The sequence below is a fragment of the Rhincodon typus genome, chromosome 37, assembly GCF_021869965.1.
Source record: "Rhincodon typus isolate 14 chromosome 37, sRhiTyp1.1, whole genome shotgun sequence".
NCBI classification, from domain to species: Eukaryota; Metazoa; Chordata; class Chondrichthyes; order Orectolobiformes; family Rhincodontidae; genus Rhincodon; species Rhincodon typus.
The window spans coordinates 13,007,559-13,030,780 of record NC_063368.1 but is presented as its reverse complement, the minus strand read 5'-3'; the positions used below and the strand labels follow the sequence as shown (position 1 = coordinate 13,030,780).

Sequence of the window (23,222 nt, the reverse complement as noted above, 5' to 3'; positions counted from 1 at the left end):
GCTTCCACCCTTTCCTCTAGCAGTTTAGTCCATATATGAACCACTGTGTAAAGAAGTTGCCCCTCATGTTCGTTTTACAACTTGCTCCTCTCATCTTAAAAATATGCCCTCTAGTTTTGAACTCCCCCAGTCTAGGGAAAAGACCCTTGCCATATGCTTTATCTACGCCCTTAATGATTTTATAAACCGCCAAAAGATCATCCTCAACCTCCAACACTTCAATGAAAATAGTCCAAGCCCATCCAGCCTATCTCTATAACTCAAAGCTTCCATTCCCAACAACATCCTGATAAATCTTTTCTGAACCCTTTCAATTTACTAACATCTTTCCTCTAGCAGGGCAACCAGAACTGCATACAGAATTCTAGAAGAAGGCTCACCAACATCCTGCACAACCTCAACATTACATTCCAACTCCTATACTCAAAGGTCTGAGCAATAAAGGCATGCATGCTAAGGGCCTTCTCAACCACCCTGTCTACCTATGATGTAAATTTTAAAGAATTATGTATCTGAACCCTGAGGTCTCTGTTCTACAACACTACCCAAAGCCCTACCATTAATTGTATAAGTCCTGCCTTTCTTTGTTTTACCAAAGTGCAATACCTCACATTTATCCAAATTAAACTCCATCTGCCACTCTTCAGCCTATTGATCCAATTGATCAACATCTCTTTGTACTCTGAGATAGCCTTCTTCACTGTCCACTATAGCATTAATTTGAGTCATCTGCAAACTTACTAATCATGCCTCCTTTATTTTCATTCAAATCATTTATGTAAAATGACAAACAAAAGTAGACCCAGTACTGATCCCTGTAGAACACTGCTGTTCGTAGGTCTCCACCACCAGCCTCTGACTCCTACTGTCAAGCCAATCTTCTATCCAATTGGCAAGTTCACCCAGAATCCCATGTGATCTAACTTTACTAATCAGTCTACTATGTAGAACCTTGTTAAAGGCTTTACTAAAACCTACGTAAACAACGTCTACTGCTCTGCCCTCATCAATCCTTTTGGTTACTTCCTCAAAAAACTCAATCAAATCTGTGAGACAATTTCCCTTGCATAAAACCATGCTGACTACCCTTAATCAGTCCTTGCCTCTCCAAATGTACGTAAATCCTATCTTTCAGGATCACCTCCAACAAATTACTCACCACTGACATCAAGCTCACAGGTCTATAGTTCCCAGGCTTCTCTTTGCAGCCTTTCTTAAATAAAAGTATAACATTAGCCACCCTCCAGTTCTCCGGTACCTCACCCACAGTTATAGATAATACAAATGTTTCTGCTAGGAGCCCTGCAATATCTTTCCCCAACTTCCCACAACGTCCTGGAATACATGATCAAGTCCCAGAGATTGATCCACCTTTACATTTTCTAAGGCCTCCAGCACTTCCTCTTCTGTAATGTGAACCATTTTTAAAACATCAATATTTATTTCCACGCCCCCCTGCCACCCTCCGAGTTCTCTAGCCTCCATTTCTTTCTCTGCAGCAAAAAGTGATACAAAATATTCATTTAGTACCTCTCCCATCACCTGGATTGAGTTTTTGAAGGAGTAACAAAGAGGATTGATGAGGGCAGAGGGATGGACTTCAGTAAGGCATTTGACTAGGTTCCTCATGGTAGGCTAGTTAGCAAGGTCAGATCACAGGGAATACAGAGATAACTAGCTACTTAGACACAGAACTGGGTCAAAGGTAGAAGACAAAGCGGTGCTGGAGGCCTGTCACCAGTGATCTGCCACAAGGGTCTGTGCTGGGTTCACTGCTTTTTGTCATTTATATAAATGGTTTGGATGTGAACATAGGAAGTATGGCAAGTAAATTTGCAAATGACACCAAAACTTGAGGTATAGTGGAGAGTGAAGAAGGTTACCTCAGAGTTCAACAGGACGTTGATCAGATGGGCCAATGGGCCAAAGAGTGGCGGATGGAGTTTAATTTAGGTAAACGTGAGGGGTGTTTTGGAAAGGCAAATCAGGTTGGGACTTAGAAACTTAATGATAAAGGTCCAAGGCAGTGTTACTGAACAAACAGGCCCTGGAGAGCAGGTTCATAGTTCCTTGAAAGTGAAGTCACCAGGCAGGCAGCATAGTGAAGGCAGCATTTGGTATGTTTGCCTTTAATGGTCAGTGCCTTGAGTATAGGAGTTGGGAGGTCATGTTGCAGCGGTACAGGACATTGGTTAGGTCACTAGTGGAATACTGCATGCAATTCTGCTCTGCCTCCTATAGGAAGGATGTTGTTAAATTTGAAAGGGTGCAAAAATGATTTACAAGGATGTTGCCGGGGTTGGAAGGTTTGAGCAATAAGGAGGCTGAACAAGTTTGAGTTATTTTCCCTGGAGCGTCAGAGGCCGGGGGGTGACCTTACAGAGGTTTATAAGATCATGAGGGGCATGGATAGGGTAAGTAGGCAAGGTCTTTTCCCCGGGGTAGGGGAGTCCAAAACTAGAGGGCATAGGTTTAAGGTGAGAGGGGAAAGATTTAAAAGGGATCTAAAGGGGCAACTTTTTCTTTTCTTTATTCATTAATTCATGGGATGAGGACGTCACTGGCTAGGCAGCATTTATTACCCTTCCTAAATGCCCAGAGGGCAGTTAAGAATCAATTACATTGCAGCAGGTCACATGTAGTCCAGACCAGGTAAGGATTGCAGTTTCCTTTCCTAAAGGACTTTAGTGAAGTAGATGGGATTTCCGACAATCAACAATGGATTCACAGTCATCATTAGATTCTTAATTCCAAATATGTATTGAATTCAAATTCCACCATTTGCTGTGGCAGGATTCAAACCCAGGTCTTCAGAACATTATCTGGGTCTCTGGATTAACAGTCCAGTGATAGTACTACTAGACTATCGCCTCCCCAACACTGAGGGTGTTGTGGGTATGGCATGAGCTGCCCGAAGAAGTGGTGGAGGTTGATACAATTACAATATATAAAAAGCATTTGCTCAGGTATATGAATAGGAAGGGTTTAGAAGGATATGGGCCAAACGTTGGCAAATAGGACTAGATTAGTTTAGGATATCTGGTTGGCATGGACAAGTTGGACCAAAGGGTCTGTTTCCGTGACACAGACAACTTCATTGATCTTTAAGGGGCCCTATTCCCTCTCTAGTTGTTCTTTTGCTCTTAATATACTTGCAGAATCTTTCTGGATTATCCTTAGCCTTGGCAGGTAAGGTTATCTCATACTCCCTCTTTGCCCTCCTGATTTCCTTCTTAAGAATGCCTTTACACTCTTTATACTCTAGGAGATTCATTTGATCCCAGTTGTCTAGGCCGAAGATATGATTCTTTCTTATTCTTGACTAGAATCTGAATATCTTTATTCATCGATTGTTCCTTACTCTTACCAACCTCATCCTTCACTCTAACAGGAACATAATACCTCTGAACTCTCGTTATCACACTTCTGAAAGCTTCCTACTTGTCAATCGTCCCTCTACCTGTAGTCTACTCCAAAAAATTTTTGGAAGTTCTTATCTCATACCTTTAAAATTTGGTTTACTCCAATTAAGAACATTAACTTTTATGGAAGGCTGATCCTTTTCCATAGCTACTTTAAAACTAATAGAATTATGAGCACTAGACCCAAAGTATTCCCCTGCTATCACATCAGTCACTTGCCCTGCCTTATTTCCCAAGAGAAGGTACATTTACATATTGTTAAAGAAAATTTTCTTGAACACATTTAACAAATTCCTCACCATCCAAGCCTTTAATACCACAGTAGTCCCAATGTCTGGAAAATTAAAATCCCCTATTAACTTATTATTCTTACATATATCAGATCTCTTAACAGATTTGCTCCTCAATTTCTCTGATTATTGGGGTGCTACAGTAAAATCACATCAAGGTGATCATCCCTTTCTTATTTCTACCCATATAGTTTCACTGGACGAACCCGCAGAAATATCCTCTCTAATTACAGTTGCAATGCTTTCCTTAAAATCAAAAATGCCACTTCCCCTCCTCTCTTTCCTCCCTTTCTATCCTTCCTAGATCATCTAAAACCCAGAACATTGAGCTGCCAGCCCCTTCTTCCCTCAGTAAAGTTTTTGTAATAGCTACGACATCCCAGTCCCACGTTCCCATATATGCCTGGAGTACATCAGGCTTACCTGTAAGACACCTTGTAAATGCAGTTTAAATTTTCAGTTACCTCATTCTGGCTTGCACTTATCTGCCTTTTCTAATAAGGTTGCTCTCTTCTGATTCACAATGATCCTCCTGTGTCTTTCTATTTTTACTGCTACTTGGGAAGCCCCCACCCCCACCCATCTCTACTAGCTTAAAGGCTCCCAAAATAGAACTAGCAAATCTTCCTGCCAGGGTATTGGTCTCTTACCTGTTCAGGAACTTTCCACCCTTCTGAATAGGTCTTTTTTGCCCCAGACGAGATCTCAATGATCTACAAATCTGAATCCTTGCACATTGCACCATCTTTTCAACCACTGATTTATCTACCCTATATTTTTATTCCTACTCTCATTCGAACTTGGCACTGCGAGCAAACCAGCGATTATTACCTTTGGAGATTCTGCTTTTTGGCCTACCTAACCTCTGATATTCACTCTGCAAAGCCTAAACCATTTCCCTAACTATGTCATTCCTACCAACGTGTTCAACAACTTCTGGCTTCTCACTCTGCTCCAATATGCTTCAACCGTTTTGAGACATCCTTAACCCCAGCACCAGGAAGACAACATACTATGCTAGATTCACGCTCACAGCCACAGAATCTGTGTGCCCTTAACAGGTGAGTCCCCTATAATAATTATTCTTCTAAATCTTGACAAACCCCGCTTAACATGACATTCATTCTTAGTGCCCAAGATCTAACTGCCACTTCTAAACTCCTCTGAGAAACTATCCTCTTCAGCACTACCCAAAATGGAATATCAGAGAGGTATAGCACATGAGTCTTCTGAACTACCTTCTTACCTTTCGTGATAGTCACCCATCTATATGACTGATCCTGCTGTGTATCACCTCTCTAAATCAAGTAACCATCACACTGTGTAAGTGATGGCATCAGTGACATTAAGCCTAAAAAGAATCTCTTAAAAGCACCTTATATATAAATATAAACTACTCTTCCTTACCCAAATATTTTAATCTTAAGCATACAAATGATAAAAAAGTTAAACATTTAAAATTAAAAAAAAAACAAGCTGAAATTCTCCAACTGGTAAAAAAGCCTCACGTCCCCTATCAGACAGTTTTCAAATCTCTGGATAAACAGAAATAAAATCACTTTCCACAGCAAATGAAAAAAACGTGTGGACAGGCCACTCCCATGAGCTCCATATGTAAGACAATCTCTCCTCCTCTGCACATTTTAAAAAAAAACATTTTGCTTTCTTTTTTGAACTAAAGAAGTTCCAAACAGAAAAAAGTCCCTCTCCAGACTGACATTCAACAAACATGTGGAGGCCTCTCCCACAAACTCCATGTGGAAAAAAAAGCTCTGCCCCTTCGCATTTTTTTGGGACTATAAAAGTTTCAAAAAACGATATAAAATAATAAAAATTTTCTGCTTCTGCTATATAATAACTATAAGAAATCCACAAGAAGAGCCTGCAATGCAGAAGCATCTTCAAGATCCACACTACTCTCATTCCACCACTTGTTTTTTTAAACTTTAAAGTCTCTTCAGTCAGTGGTGCCTCTAACCAACTACATGACAATGTGAAAAGTTGCCCAGGTATGCCATGTGTGCAAAAAGGAGAAATCTAATCAGACCAATTACCTAATTACAATTATTTTGACCAAACCAGTGACATGAACAAATAAAAAATGTCCTGACTTAAAAATACAGCAATACTGCAAACTTCAAAACTTGAATAACTGCTCAGCGATTGAAGAATTACCAATAACTTTCTGGAATAAATTGTTTCCTGAGATGTAAGAGACAAGGAGAAACTGTTATAAAGTAGTTAAAAGCAATATGGTTATTATCCATCCCTGTGAAGAAGGGGTCAGAACAACACAAACAAGCTGTTTCCTGGGAGACAGAAGCTAACATTGCTTGATACTTGCTACATCGTGACAAATGCACAATTTAGATTGCCTGCAGAAGGTATGTCCCGAGGTAAAGGGTTAATTGCAGGAAAGTTGTGTTTTGAACAGTTCATCCTGAATGTCATAATGAACAGGGCAACTACTACTGACAGGAAGGCAAGCTACAGCTACTACTCCACAAGTATAATCAATACTGTGGATGAAAGGATCTAAAGAATAATCAACAATGGCACGTCAGAAACATCACCAGACTGAAAATCCTATAAGAATTCAACATCAGGATTCTTCAGTAACAGAACTCCGGAGAACAACACAGCACAGGACCGAAACCTGGGCAACCAGAGACAGACACCATTTGTTAGAATCACAGCCAAATTCCACCATTAATTGGGTGTTGCGTTGAGAGGCTTGCTTACTTAAGGGGTCTTAGTTATTACATGTAACCAAGATAAGAAATGGCTTCAATATTTGATTGTGAGATTTCTTACTAAGTACCTGAATTAAAGTTAACTTGCTGCAATTTACACAACTATATGGAGCTGTTCCTGCACTGCTGCTGGAACAAAATTCTGCAAAATCCCCCTCTCTCAGTAATGTAGGACTTGTTCCACATGAACTGCAGTAGGTCAAGAAAATGACTCATGAACACCTTAACAAGAATTAGAAATGGACAATAAATGCTTTACTTGTCAAAAATGAATAGAAAAAAATGTTACTTACCATGGACTGCTGGTTGGGCTGCTGTGCAGCCTGTGGTTGCTGTGGTAATGGAACGCCAGTGGTAACCAGGCTAGATTGTGCTGCTGCAGTCATCATGGAAGCAGTGGATGGGATGACTTTGGTTATGCTGGCCACAGGGCTTGTCGTTAATGCCTGTGGAGTAGCCTGGCTGAACATGGCTCCCACACCAGAAGCTGGAGGTATCTGGCTGACTGCAGGAACTGTGAAGCAATCAGTGTGCAAAATAATAGATTAGCCATCTCCGTAATTAGCTTTGAAAGCTTTTTCTGGTCAGCCACAGCACAGCAACAATAAATCCCTTGAACCATTTCCTTCCCTCTGCTAAGTAGAGTTCTCACTGGAAAACATCTTCATAGGCAACTGCCCTCTTTCAAGTACATTCCCCAAGTAGTTGCTCCTCATGAAGCACAGACAAGAGAATGCTTTCAGATTAAGTTATTCTGCCAGTCATCTCCAACCAAGCTAAATGCTGCCCTTAATCAACTTTACATTTTTTTCTGTTACAATCTTTGAAAGGAGCACTGTTCATTAATGCAAATTTTATGTACTGGTTCTCTGGCAGCACGGCTGTAACATTTCCTATATTTATTCCAGTGAAATTTATCCAGAGATCAGGAATAGTAAACCTGGATGACATTCTACAAATTACCTTGGTTTGGTGCAGGCTGGGGGTAACAGAGGTGAGATATGATGCACCTAATGATTGGAGAGGGGCTAGGAATCAAACATTCAACTCTTTTGGTTAGTCTAGTTTGATTGTACACCAACCCCACTAGACCATCAGGGAAACAATTATGACCTTGCAACTTCACAATAAAATCAAAAGAATAAAAGCTGTATTTTCATGCTCCAGAAAAATTATCCCAGTCCTTGAAGCAAGATCAATTAGGATAAGTTCCAAAAGGGGCCAAAAGATCAGCTTTACATTATTATTTATATTCTTATTGCTTACTAAGCCTGGTTCAAAATAAATGATATCACTTCATGTGGTAAGCAAACCCTCAATTGCCAAAGAAGACAGAATGACAGAAAAGTCTGCAGAATTACAAAATGCAGTTTACAGTCAGAGTCTCTGATGCTTTGATCTTACATCGATTGGTTGATGGGACCACAGCTGCTTTCAGCTGACTGGTTGCTGTTTCCACGGCAATCTGAGCAGCAGCCTGAGCAGCAGCGAGGGAACCAGACACTGCAGGGCCCTATGAGTGAAAGAAATTAGGATACACTTCATATTATAGCAAACAGGGCAGACCCAATATTGTTGTAGCAAATCATTTTTTTTCCAGGTGTCACTTAGCTGTGATGTTGTTACTGATAATTTTTACTACGTAATGTGAACATTGGATACACTGTAGCAGTACTGCTAATGTGTGCAAACCATTAATATTTTTCTTGAACAGGAATACATATCAAAGTAGGGCTGTTTGCCAGCAATTCTGGGCTGAGTTCCATTTACAGCTACTTCAATCGTAAAGCAGAGTGCTCTGATCTACAGTAGCACTGGGTGTCAACAGAGATTGAACCAACAAGAGACCAGTAAAACACTTGCCATCTAAATGCATCATTACTATTACTATCAATATCAAGGAGCAGTGACCACAAGCAACGAGACTAGCCACCAACTCTTCAGTTTTAAAATTCTCATCTGTGTTCAAATCCCTCCATTCACTGTCATCCACAGAACACCAATTTCTTTTCTCATCCTCACTCTGAGCAATTTCTCTTAACTCCTCTCACTTTACTCAGGTCAAAGGGGCGACCATGGGAACCCACATGGGCCCAAGTTATGCCTGTTGCTTTCGTGGAGTACGTGGAGCATTCCTTGTTTCAGTCCTATTCTGGGACTTGCCCCACAATGGTTTCTCTTGTGCATCAATGATATCATTGGTACTGCTTCCCTCTCTCATCCGGAATTGGAAAACTATCTTTTTTGCTTCCAATTTCCACCCCACTTGCACCTTCACCTGGTCCTCCTGACTCCTTCCTTGCCATCTGTTTCCACCCTCTACCCATCTTCTGTATAAACAAAAACAACTTTTTCAGAGCTACCACTAGTTATGAAGGTGGTCACTGGACCCGCAATGTTAACTCTGATTTCTCTCCACAGATGCTGCTCCACCTGCTGAAAATTTTCCTGCAATTTCTGTATTTGTTACCAATTTCTTTTTCTTGTCAACAGTCACAGATCAAACAGGAAGAATCTCTAACTTATGTCAGTTAGTAGAGACCTCCGGAAGCAACTCTGGAGAAAACAATCAACTGTTGGATAATTCCAAAAATTAACTGCAGTACCTGATATGGCTGCGAGACAGAAGGCATTGCCTGGGACTGTGATGGTGGCTGAGACTGTGATAACTGGGGTGCCTGTGGTTGACTCGACAACAGACTTGGCTGTTGCTGTGCTGATGGTTGTGGCTGTGGAGGAGCTGGCTTCTGTGGCATTGCATTAGCTGCAACTGTTCCTCCACCTAAACAAAAACAAAATCAGTCAAAGCAGTAGCTAATATCTTTCTTACTGCTCCCCTAAGTTATAAACTTTGATGCAGTGATGCTGAAAGGACCTAGAGCAGGGTGCAAAGTGTACAGTTACTTTTGTTTTAGTACCCTGTTGTCCCAAGCAAACATTATTCCACTAGTGCAAGACAAGCATCAGCATCTCTCTTCCATTTGGCCACCAAACTATTCATCAACAATCTAATCACCTATCCATGCAGTTCAAGAAGCAAGCAGCATTATTAGGCTATTTAGCTTCTCAAGTTTGTTTCACTATTCAACTAAAGTATAGTGAATCTGTAACCAAACTCTACATACCTGCCTTTGCCCTACATTACTCAATACCTTCTGTTAACCAAAGTCCATGAAGCTGAGATTTAAAATTAACCTAGCTTCAATTATCATTTGAAAAAGGGAATTCTAAACTTCTGCCATAGTTTGCGCATAGATATGTTTAATTTCACTCCTAAACGATTCAGCTTCAAAGACAGAGCTATGTCTCGACATCTAGACTTCATAACTAGTCAAAACGGTCTCTTCCAACCTACCCCATCAGTACTCTCAATATCTTGAAAACTTCTATCAAGTCACCTCTGAAGCTTTTGAAGGAGGAAATGTATGTGCACAGGTGCCTGGTGAGTACAGGACAGAGTGCTAGCTGTGATGCTTTCTGATTGTGCAGTTTGCTCACGTTCATGCCTGAACCTTGTGAACGTGATCACTTGGACATTTTAAGCAGTGACTGAAGCCACAGAAAATACAGCTTCAGAGGGAGCAGTGTTTAAAATAAGTAAACATTTAACTAGTCACCTTCCCTATTGTGCTGAGGACTTGTACCAAACTCTTAACAGATGCTGCCATCTGTTTGTTTCAGCATCTGCAGTAGTTTATTTTTATTCTCCACTGTTGTTTTCAATCACCTAGTTGCCCTTGACTTGCGAGGCTTATAGCATACATGTTGCCGTATAGTAGCAAGTTAACTCTCCAGTGTGGCTTGGATTGTGGGCAACCTTGGAGACAGACCACTGGGAGCCAGGGACAGTGATTGTGCTGCACTTACCAGGAAGCACCATCCCTCGGATCATTATCATATGACGTGGGTCCTGGCTGTAGTCCTTCAGCGGAGTTTCCACGACATTATTTAGTGCTGCTTTTTCAAAGAGTACACGCAAGGCAGGAAGCTTACGAGGAGACACCACGGAGAAATGGATGCCTCTCTGTTTAAAGAGTACATGACATGTTAAAATTAGATGCAACAAGAAATGACGAGTGGCATGGAAAGAGACAATTCTACCTTATCTACACATGCAAAATCCAAATCTTTTACATAACACTACGGCATCACATGACCATAGGAGTAGAATTAGGCCATTTAGCCCACAAGCCTGTTCTGCCATTTGATCATGCTTTCTCTGTTTCTCAACCTCATTCTTATGCCTTCTCTCCATAACCCTCGATTCCCCTTAATAATCAAGAACGTCTGTCTTAAATACACTCAATGACTTGGCCTCCACAGCCTTCTGTGACAAGTTCCACAGATGAAGAAATTCCTCCTGTCTCAGTCCTAAAGGGTTGCCCCTTTACTCTGAGGCTGTGCCCTTGGGTTCTAGTCTCTCCTACCAGCACATCCATTGAATCCAGGTCTCTCAATATTCAATCAGATTCCCCCTACCCCCCATCCATCTAAACTCCAAGTACAGTCCCACAATCCTCAACCACTCCTCATATGACAAAGCCCTTCACCCCCAGGACCATTCTTGTAAACTTCGTCTGGAACCCCTCCAACTCCAGAACATCCTTGCTTAGATACAGGGACCAAAACTGCTCACAATATTCCACATGCAGTCTGACCAGAGCCTTATACAGACTCAGCAGCATACTCTGCTCTTGTATTCTAGCCCTCTTGAAATGAATGCCAACATTGCTTTTGCCTTCCTAATCATCAACTGAACCTGCATGTTAACCTTAAGGGAATCCTGAACTAGGACTCCCAAGTTCCTTGATGCTTCAGATTTCTGACACCTTTCCCCTTTAGAAAAGTCTGCACCTGTATTCTTCCTACAAAAGTGAAAAACCTTGGACTGTCCCTAATTGTATTCTATCTACCGCTTCTGTGACCACTCTCCTAGCCTGTCCAAGTCCTTCTGCAGATTCCCCGTTTCCTCAACACTACCCGCCCCTCCACCTATCTTTGTCTCAACTGCAAACTTAGCAACAGAGCTCAGTTCCTTTGTTAAGATCGTTAACATATAACATGAATAATTATGGTCCCAACACTGACCCCTGCAGAACTCCACTAGTCACCAATAGCCATCATGAAAAACAGCCTTTTATTCCCACTCTCCGCCTTCTGCCAGTCAGCCAATCCTTCATCCGTGCCCTAATACTATGGGCTCATATCTTATTCAACACGGACCTGTGCAGCACCTTGTCAATGGCCTCCTGGAAATCCAAACAGATCACATCCACTGGCTCTCCTTTGAGGTGGGAATGGGCAAGTTAGACAAAGAATTCTAACAGATTTGTCAGGCACGACCCCTCCTTGACAAAGCCATGCTGACTCCACATTATTTAACCATGTACTTCCATGTACTCCATAATTTCATCCTTAAAAATAGCTTCTAAAATCTAAGCAACACCCAAGGTGAGGCTAACTGGCCTACAGTTTCCTGTCTTCTGCCTCCCTCCCTTCTTAAACATGGGGGTGTTAAAGTAACCATTTTCCAATCCTCTGGGACACATCCTGACTCCACTGATTCCCGAGTGATCACCACCAATGCCTCTACAATCTCCACAGCTATTTCCTTCAGAATCCTGGGTACAGCCTATCCAATCCAGATGATTTATCTGCCTTCAGACCTTTCAGCTTCCCCAATCTCTGCCCCCTGAATCTTGAAGTTCTGAAGTATTGTGGGTGCCTTCCGCAGTGTAAACTACTTGCTAAGTACCTATTAAGTTCCTCCGCAATTTCTTTGCTCCCCTGTAATACTTCTCCAGCCTCATTTTCTGACAGTCCAGTGTCCACTCTTGCCTCTCTCTTACCTTTTATATGTCTAAAGAGAAAACTCTGACAACATTCTTATATATAACTTCCTTATTTACTCTCACATTTCATCGTTTCCCCCTTATTGCTTTTTTACTTATCCTCTGCTGGTTTTTAAAGGCTTCCCACAAATCCCACCACACTGTTTATTCTTTTGCTTTTTTGCTTTCCTTGACTTTCCTCATCAGCCATGATTGTCTCACTTTTCTTAGCATATTTCTTCTTCCTTGGGATGAACTTCTGCTGCGTCTCCCAAATTACCCCCATGAATTCCTGCCATTGCTGCTCCATCATCTTCCTTCTAATCAACTCTGGCCAGCTTCTCCTTTACGTCTTAGTAGTTACCTTTACTCAAATTCTAATACCATAACATTTGAATCAATCTTCTTCCTTTCAAATTACAGGGTGAATTCTATCATAGTATGGTCACTGGTCCCTAGGAGCTCCTTCACCTTCAGCTCCCTAAATCAAGTCTGCTTCATTACATATCATTTAATCCACAATTGCCTGTTCCCTCATGGTATTGACTACAAGCTACTCCAAAACAAATCTCAAAAATTCCATGAATTCCTTTCCTTGAGATCCTCAACCAACTTGATTTTCCCAGTTCAACTGCATATCAAAGCTCACCCATGATTATTGTAATAATGCCTTCCTTACATGCCTTTTCTATCTCCCCATTTATTTTCTTCCCCACATCCTGACTATTGTCAGGAGGCATGGACACAATTCCCATCAAGGTCTTTTTTTGCTTTGTGACTCCTCAACTGTACACACACGGATTCTACGCCTTCTAACTCTACCTTACTTTTTGCTATCGATTTAATTTCATTTCTTAGTAATAAGGCAACCCACCCCCACTGCTTGTCCTTTCAATACGATGCGTATCCTTGGATATGTAGTTCCCAGCCCTGATCCTCTTGCAGCCTCATGTGATATTCATAACATCACATCCGCCAATTTTGGTATGCGCTATGAACACATTTACCTTGTTTCCCATCCTGCGTGCATTTAAGTACAACACCCTCAGTCCTGCATCGAATGCCCCTCCTTCTCACAACTGTCCCCTTATCCACTGTGTCTGATGTCAGATTCCTGACTTTTCCACACACTCTGTCCTATTACTTGTTCTGGACACTTTAATAAACCTCTGCTGAGCCCTCCCCATCTTTAACATTTTCCACACAACTGAACCCATTACCCTACTATTTAAAGTCCTATCCATAGCCCTAGTGATGCAAGAGGCAAGGACTCTGGTCCCAGCATTCTTCAGGAGGAGCCGATCCCATTGGAACAGCTCTCTCCTTTCCAAGTACTGATGCCAATGCCCCATGAAGTTGAACCCATTTTTCCCACACCGATCTTTCAGCCATGTGTGTACCTCTTTAATCTCGTTGACCGTGTGTGAATTTGCTTGTGGCTCAGGTGGCAATACAGAGATTATTACCTTTTCGGTTCTGCCTTTTAATTTAGCCTCTAATGGCTCAACATTCCCTCAACAGATCCTCTTTCTACCTATATTTTGGTACCTTTGTGGACCATGACACTGAATCTTGCCCCCACACCAAGTTCCTCTGCGGCCCAGGTAAGATATCTTGAAGCTGGGCACCAGGCAAGTTCACTCGGCCTTCAGGGCTCTCTATCCTGGCCACGCAAAAACAACTATTTCCAACATGGGGTGTACGGTGTCACTATAAGAAATGGCTACCAAGATCCAACAGTCTTCACACAATTCTCCGCCCCAAAACAAAATCTGCACGTTCTCTAGGCTTGTGCTGGGATGTTCCATTAGGAAGTAGGCTTCCTCAAGTTGATACAATAGTCACTGTGCTATTATTATTGATCTACTGATGAACCTTTCAATCTTGCTACTAATTTTTCAGAATGTTTGCCAAAACTGACATCAAATCTGTTGCTGTGATAGAATATCTATGAATATACTTTTAATGTATCAGGTATACAACTGTCCATGCAATACAGCTGCTATAATTATGTTTCTGAACACTGTGCATAATGGCATTAAACAGAATACCTACATTTTAGCAAGCTTTTAAGACAGTTCAAGATTAAAAGTGCTGAAATACTTAATCAAGTTAAGACTCAAGGTGTCTTGCATGGCAAAATGGAGACGAAGCACAACCCTCTTATTAAATTTTGTGCATACAGTAACATATGTTTAGGGAGCTCAAGATTTAAGAAGGCTGTGAGGGGAGAAATATTGTGTCACTTCAATCACAAAAATGAACCAATGATGAATCATCTGATCTCAGAACCCAGATATACATGGAGGAGAGCATCAGGATCTCCAATACTGGTGACTAACCAGTAAACTTGGTTGCAAGTACAGTTTAGCAAATGGCAGATGGGGACAGGATCAAGATTCGCAGTTCCTCCAACAGTTTGCTGGTACTTACTAGCAGAGTCACAAATTGGTACAGCATGAGGCCATTTGGCCCATTGTATTTATCTAGCACATCTAATGGGAACAAAGAAATTTGGCAGGAGAGTAGAATTTTTTTCATATGAGAGCTTAAAAGAAATGGAAGAAAAGCAAGCATGATGGTACAACAAGGTCAGAGAACTTCCTGGCTAATTTTCAAATTCATCTGAACCTGAAAATGCAGCCTGTGCTTCTAAAATTTGTGTTACAGGCATAACATGTTTCAGACATTCTTGTCAGATTACACCTCCCTTTCGGTGGTCATAACCAAGGCTATACAAGGTTGCATTTACTTGGAAAAGTGCAGAGATTTGATCATTTCCACTTTTTTCACTCTTGTCCTTTCAAACTTATTTCTCTGCATATGCTCATAATTTGGCCTTTTAGGAAGTACAGAATTTGGGAACTCGGTGGTTAAAGTCTGCCTTAGAATGATGAATATTCAGCCCTACATCACTCAATCACCATAAATATGAAACACTGTTCAAACAAAAGGAGTTACATTCTAGGAACTATGTTCAGTAAACAAAACTCCACAACCATCCAAAGATCCCCTTCCCAATTTAAATCACATATTCTCATCTCCCTAACGATCATAATTCTTCAGCTTCATGGTAGCCCAGTAAACACTCACATCTCCGATCATCTGCACCAGATTATCTGTGGTGAAGCCAGAGTAGGTGGTGCTCTCCACAGCCGGCAGCAGGTATGGAGGAGAGTTACAGATCAAAACACAAACTTTGTGAGTCTGCCCACTGAAATAGAGAAAAGACAGGTTTAAAAACAGCACAAGGATCCAACCAAATTTGTATTCCAATTTGACCATCTGTCAGTCCTCTTGGTAAATTTCAAATTTCTTCTAACCTGTTATTCAACCCCAGTAGGAGAATGATCAAGAACAGAGCCAAGATTAGGTCCTTGGTTACCTTTTAATTTCGGCACATTCCAGCACACTAAATCAGACTATTCTCACAGCACAGAATATGAAATTATGGATAAAAATTTACATAATTTGCAGGAAAAATTCACATGATTAATAATAACATTCTGGAACAGCAGTAAGATTGGTAGACAGGATTTACGGAAATATAAAATCCACATGCATAGCCCTCTTTGCTCCATAGAATCAGAGAAAGAAAAGACAGTTTAAATGGGTCAGCATTATCCCAGCAGTGCTGAGCTGTGACTTCTCAGTTTACATAGAATTTATTCAATCAAATCTCGGAAGACGTTAGGGTATTTACATGTGCACATGAATGCAAATAAATATGGATAGAAGCACAGGAACAGGAATAGGTCATTTAGTCTCTCAAGCCTATTCCTCCAAATATGTGACCTAACTCTCTAGCAGCATTCAAACTTAAGTGAGGTTGTTATCTGACAAGGAAGAATGCGCTGGGTTAAAAAGATGGGAGAATGGTACATGGTGAATTGCTGATTCAGACAGCTGTTCCAGGTATTATGGGCTGAATGGCCAACCATAGGCACTATAACAACTCTGATTCCATTATATGTCCATCATTGTCTTAAATTCTGTCATACATTACGCTAATAGTCCATCAATACAAATTTTACAATTGATCCGCTCTCAATCAGTATTTGTAAAAAGAGAATTCCAGATTTTATCACCCATTGCACGTCGAAGAGTTGCCGAATTTCACCGCTGAAAAGGTCTGGCTCAAAATTTATAGGATGTGCCGCCTAGTCCTAAAGTCTGACTCTCCATAGTAGTTTCTCCCAATCTACCTTCCTCTGTCCCCCTTCGTATGTGAAAACCCTGATCAGATTACCCATTGACCTTTTAAAATTCAGGGGACAACTCTAGTTTGTCTAATCTGACTTCAGCCTTGGAGGACAGGTATCACTCTGGTAAAACCACACTGCACTGTCTTCCAGGCCAATGTAACAACTGCCCAGCACTAACCAGTAACCCTGGCTGGAACATTTGCAAGTTTACCTCAATCACGATTGGACTTGGCTGTGACGCATTCTGTTACACAACAGTCCGCTAATGGATACAACAAAGCTCATATTTAAGGAATGCCCACCCAGCAAAAGAACCAGATGCAGAATGACACTTGAAAAATTGTTCTTAGCAGGGGTTGAGAGCCTTCAGAACAATAAGGAGGAAAAAATAAAACTTGTCAAAGAGAACCTATTTCGTACTTAAAACGTTCCCTTAATCATCGCGCAAAGAAATCAGTGTATAGCTATGAAGTCCGATCTTCGTGTAACATATATCTAAACACTAATGGATAATAACTGACGTGTTTGGCTTTTTTGTTAACTGTACTGCAGAGTGAATTAAATATACTAAGATTGGCCCTAGCAGTACGCAAGTAGCACTGTGCCACCAGACGTTTCAATGAGATGTTAAAGTGAGGCCATGACAGCCCTCTCAGGTGGATGTAAAAGATCTCATGGCATTATTTAAAACAAAATCAAGGGAGTTTTTCACCAATGTCCCAAATGATATTTATCCCTCAACTAACATCACTAAGGACAGATTGGGTTATCTTTCACATCACTGTTTGTGGAACCTGGCCATGTGTAAATCACCTGCTGCATTTCAAAAGAACAGTGCCCGAATCTTAAAAGGATTTTGTTGACTGTAAGCTGCTTGGAATGTCCAGAGGTGAAAGGTGCTATATAAATTCAAGTCTTTCTATATTTCTGTCATCACCATTCTGAACTAGAAGAGAGATCAGGTCTGTCAACAAGGACAGATGCAGATTCATCTCTTGCCATGGTTGTTGCACAAAGTTGCTCAAAAACAGCTAACTTTGTCTCCTTACTGAGTACAAAACAAAATCAAAACAATGCAGACTTTGCTATATCATCTTACATTTGCTCTCGCATTTTCTTGAAGTCATCGAACAGCTGCAGTGCCGTGCTTAGTCCTTCTGCAATCAAGCTACAGCTCTCCCCTCCACCACCCATGAACCTGCGAACACAAAACAGATTATTTTCAAGAAAAATAGCTCTCAAGAACTTTGGGATTTAACCTGGAAATATTCCTCAAACAACATCACAAAAACAGATTAATTGTTTGTGGGAGCTTGCCTTATGCAAATTAGACCACAAGACTTAGGATCAGAAGTAGGCCATTCAGCCCATCAAGTCTGCTCTGTCGTTCAATGAGATACTCTTTTGCCTCTCTCATAACCCTCTATTTCCTTACTGATTAGAAATCTGTCCATATCAGCCATAACGACCTAGCTTCTACAGTAAAGAATTCCACAGATTTATTACTGTCAGCAAAAATTCTTCTTCATCTGACTTAAATAGACAAACTATTATTCTGAAATTAAACCTTATGGTCGAGACTCACCCACAAGGGGAAACAACCTCTCTGCATCCACCCTGTCAAGTCCCCTAAGAATCTTGTATGCTTCAATAAAGGTCACCTCTTATTCTTCTAAATTCCAACGAGTACAGGCCCAACCTATTCAACCTCTCCTAAAAAAGTCCCAACATACCTGGTATCAGCCCAGTAAACTTTCTTTGGACTGCCTCCAATGCCAGAGAAGGGAACCAAAACCTTTCACAGTATTCCAGCTGTAGTCTAATGCCTTGCATTATAATTTGCAAAAGCGCCCTACTTTTATACTCCACCCCTTTTGGAATAAAGAGCAACTTTCTATTTGCCTTTTGTATCACCTGCTCAACCTGGATGCCAGATCTACGCATGAGGATTCAAATTCCTTCTGTGCTGTAGCTTTCTGCAGTCTTTCTCCATTTAAACAACATTCAGTTCCTCTTCTCTTCCTGCCAACGTACATAACCTCACATTCTCCCAAGTTATATTCTAACAAGTTTTTGCCCACTTGCTTAACTTGTCAACATCCCTTTACCAACTCAGCCTGTTTATAAGCATCTCACCTACGGTCTTGAACATTCACTCTCTATGAAGTTAGACGCAGCGTGCACAAGATGCACAACAATAACTTAACAATTCAAGTTAGACAGAATCTTTTAGATTTCCAATCTCTGCCATTGAGAAGGACAAGGGTAGCAAATTTAAAGGAGTACCATGAATTACAAGTTCCCCTCTAAACTGCATACCATCCTGACTTTGAAATATGTTACACTGTTACTGGTTCAAAAACTGCTAACTTTTGTTGAAAAAATACTGTGAATGTACCTACACCATATGGACCACAGAGCAGATCAAGAAAGTGGCTCACCACCACCTTCAAGGGCAACTGGGATGGCGGCAATTTTAAAAATGTACTTCTGCCCAGGATGTTGGCATCGCTGGCTAGTCCAAAATTTATTACCCACTCTCAGTGACCTGGCAACCTACGTCAACAAATATGCTAAAAAAAAGTTTCTCTAGTTCTTTCAAAGTATTTGAAGTCTCACTTTCCTGATGTCCTAATATATATCCTCTGTACATGATCTGAATTTGTGACATTCCTCTTAAAGACAAGGCTCCTTTTGCAGGATCCAGTAAATGAATAAATATAAATGCTGTTTACTTACTGAATACTGTCAAGCCAGGTGACAAACTCATACGCACTGCTGGTGGGAGCGTGACACTGTACATATGACTCCGGGGCACAATCCACAGTATTAAACACAACTAAACTGTATTGTGTGCCTCCATACTGAGGAAAGATAGACTGAAATTAGCATGGGAATAACTATCAGTACTAATGCACATCATTCATTCAGTGAAGCAATGTAAATTGTTTTAATTTTAATTCTTTCATAGGATGTGAATGTCATTGCCAAGTCCAATGGGTTTTCACCCTCTTAACTTGCCTTTAACTGAATGGCTTGCTAAGGCCATTTCAGAGGGCAACCGGATTGCTGTTGGGTCTGGAGGAACGTATAGGCCAGGGAGAACAAAGGGAGATGATTTCCTTCCTTAAAAAGATATTAGTGAACCGGATGTATTTTTTCTCAACAATTTAACTGTCTACCATCAGTTGGATTTGCTCTTGCACATGTATGAATTTAAAAATAAGCTTCTGAAAATCAGCACTGAGGACAATGGAGCGAGAGAAACAGGACATCTAAGATGCCCTGATCATGTGGCAGAGCATCCAATTAAGCAGATTGAAGATTGAAAAAAATTCAATGATGAAAGGACTATAAATTACAATGAGTGACCTCAATATCAAATTAGAGACTGAGAAAAATAAAGGGAGGAAGAAACAAATTGACTTAGAAACAGAGAAAACAAAGAAAAAGCTTACATTCAACTAGATTGTGGCTGACCTGTACTACATTTATCCCTCTGGTCTATTTTTCTAGATAACCTTACCTAATACAAATCTATCAAGCATTGTACTGAAAGTTCCAACTGTCTGAGAACTCTCATTTTAGGAGGGAGGAGAACAGAGGAAGAGAATTCCAGATCCACCATTCCTGTGAAAACTGATTTCTCTCACAAAAGGTTTTTCACTATTTTTAAGATTATACCCTCTCGAGCTCAATTTCCCCATTGTTTTAGCTCTTACATGAACAATGGGAGAGTGCAGGGGGACAGATTAAAGAAGTCACATAGGACCATAACCCAAGATGAATCACCACTTTCAGCAAAGGACAATAGAAACTATTTTCCTTCTGGACTTGCTGTATGCTAATTGACTTTATATTTCATAGTTCAAGCATCTGCAGCTTGTTCTTTCCATAAAAAGTACATTAGAGAAGTCTTAATACAAGAGGTCAAGTGACATAAAGTAAACAAGAGTCATTAAAACACCCTTGGGGAAAGCTTACATGCACAACATCTCTATAATTTTCTGACTATGTACACATTACTTCTTTCCATTCACAATAGAATGCCCCACTGATAGTGCCAAGTTTCAGTATTACTATTTCTGTATAAACAATACCGTCCTTCACAAGACTCAGTACGACACGTGATTCATCTAGGTTAGCAATTAATTCCTCTTTCAAAAGCAAGATGTATACAAACTTCAGAACATTCCTGAAAGTTGCAGTATCTGGGCAGAAATTAATAGAATTTGATGCAAGATATTGTCACTTCGTCAATCCTTTGTATTAATATTTTTGAGAAAGTTCCTAGTCCAAAGTATACAGTACACCAGAATTTAAATAGCACCTCAAGGATTCACTCAAACACAACAAAGAAACACTCAAGAAGCTGACATACATCACCACCAAAGTCTGTTTCTGCCGGAGGACCACCATTAAAATACCTGCAAAAAGACACAAGATTCGAGAGATCAATATCAGATTACTACTCTTTGTAATTTATCTTGAATGAAAAAAAGCTTGTACTTGAAAAGATAAGGTGAAATTACCAGACTACGGGCACAGTGTGTGGAAATGGGACATTTGGACTTTTCTTTCAATGAACAGGCATAGGCATGATGGTGGAATGGCTTCCTTCCAAGGTGTATGATTCAAATCCATGATCTTTCTCAGGAGATCACGAGCAAACCATTCATTCCTTTATGCTGGGCTTGCTTTGAAGCAATATTTCATTGATGGAAGGCCATTACTCAAACTTCCTGTACTCCCAGTACAGAATCAAAGCTGTACTTTCACACTCCCTCTTGGTCAAGGGAGAGGTCTGTCATTATTGAATATATGACTTATAAAATTATGAAAGTTAAAATCAAGGCCACACTCCACTACAAAGGATGCCGCTGGAAAGGATCACAGGCCTTATGCCAAGAGACGAAGATAAAATTAACTTTCTAGTTTGAAAGGCCATTGAAAACATCAACATGTACAGTTTGCGTGCTAACTTAATTTAAGTATCAAAACCAAAGAGTTAATTCAATATCAACCAATAGAAGGTAAATTTTCCTTTGGTGTAAGTCACAATTTAATCTATCTTCACCACACACTCAGGTTGTTCATTTCAGATCATAACCACTCGCTGATTAGATAGTTACATGAAGAGAAATTATTTTCATGACTCAGGGAAAAAGGCAGGGAGTGGGATCAGGTGCACTTGTAGAGAGGAAGCACTGACATAATAGGCTAAGTGAACCCCTTCTAAGGTACTATTCTTTGGTTTAATATTTAATTGGTGAATTTCTTTTCAATAACCAGCCAATTTTTAAGAGGAAAAAAAAACTTTCCAAACCAACAAAACTTCTTTAGATCTGGAGTTTTCTATCCATCTCAGCTTGCATCACTTAACCACCCAGAGACCGTGATGGCAGGCATGGAGAGAATTTGGGCTTCTATGCTTTTTGTTTTGAAGAGACAACTCAGTTCTCATTTTTCTCTTTATCCGTCAACTCACACTCAAAATCCCTCAACTGCTCCAACTGACCCCCGCCTCTTCCCTCACTCTACCAGGGGTGAGGAATGTTCAACTAACTAGGCCTCATTCTGGAAAGCACTCTCTGAATCTGTCCTTCTCTAGTCAAAGTACCTACAGTACAGAAAAGTGCTATTCACTTAACTGGTTGCAGCCTGATATTTGTCTCCTCCCAGCACTCCTTTTTAACCACATTTTTCACACTATACTCCTTCATGTATTTATTGAACTACCCCAATTGTATCAAGCAGTTGTTTCAACTATTCTATGAAGCATCACGTTCCATGTTCAAACTATTCTCTGGGTAAAGATGTTTTTTGAGTTCCCAATTGGATTTATTAGCATCTAGCTTATATTCGTGATCCCTAGTTCTGAACTTGTACACATGTGGAAACATCTTCCCTACGACTAGCCATTCAATCATCCTCAGTCTCCATCAGGTCATCTCTCAGTCTTATCTTTTCTAAAAGGGGCACAGTCTGTTCAATCTTGCACTTTTTTCCTTGAAGGGTCTGTTTGACTACCCCTCCATATATCATTTTCATCGGCTTCAGCATCTGGGTCTCCCTTACAGCACGGTGAAGCAAACTTTATTCCCTATCACAAACAATACGACTTCAAATATTTACTATATCAACCTGATCGATGCACAGGGAGTGATTCCCTGACACCGGTACAGGAGTTATGAAAAGGTGGAACTGGGTAAGGGGCGACAGGCTTCATTTCCATAAGAACAAGAATGAATCAGTTGGTTTTGCGCACAGCACCTCTGCGATGTTAGCACAATGCCATAGCCACTAGATCATAGCATTCCCTCATAGAAAAAAGCTAACTTGGTCTGCTTCAGGTAATCACAAACAGTACAGGGTCCACTTACTCAATTGCTGGAAGAATATAATGCTTCCGGAGAGATTCAAAGTACGGCCCAAGGTTCGCTGTACCTTCGATAACGAAAACCACATCTGCTACCATGTTGGAAAGGGTGGAAGTATCAATAGGGGGCACAACCATGGTGTTTGCAAGTCACTGTGAAGCCTTTGCTTTTACACAGAGGCAGCTGTATGGAAAGAAAAAAATAACCAAGTGTTCTGTTAACAGAAACGACTCCTATTACAAATTAGGCTAACGTCCAAAGTAACACTACAGTTTAGAGATAGTAGGAACTGCCGATGCTGGAGAATCTGAGATAACAAGGTGTAGAGCTGGATGAACACA

General features: G+C 40.7%; 1 protein-coding gene across 4 annotated transcripts in view; it reads right to left on the bottom strand.

Annotated features, from left to right (window-relative positions):
* Nucleotides 1-23,222, bottom strand: part of med25 (mediator complex subunit 25) — a 47,414-nt gene that overhangs the window by 21,486 nt on the left and 2,706 nt on the right. For all 4 annotated transcript variants that reach the window (XM_048617456.1, XM_020535260.2, XM_048617458.1 and 1 more), the window contains exons 2-10: nt 22,885-23,064; nt 20,883-20,928; nt 19,241-19,365; nt 17,601-17,699; nt 15,390-15,510; nt 10,333-10,489; nt 9,072-9,247; nt 7,870-7,978; nt 6,759-6,979 (exon numbers count right to left, since the gene is read on the bottom strand). In XM_048617456.1, the coding sequence (XP_048473413.1) occupies nt 6,759-6,979; nt 7,870-7,978; nt 9,072-9,247; nt 10,333-10,489; nt 15,390-15,510; nt 17,601-17,699; nt 19,241-19,365; nt 20,883-20,928; nt 22,885-23,018 (1,188 nt within the window). In that variant the 5' untranslated portion in view covers nt 23,019-23,064. The remainder of the gene's footprint in view (nt 1-6,758; nt 6,980-7,869; nt 7,979-9,071; nt 9,248-10,332; nt 10,490-15,389; nt 15,511-17,600; nt 17,700-19,240; nt 19,366-20,882; nt 20,929-22,884; nt 23,065-23,222) is intronic.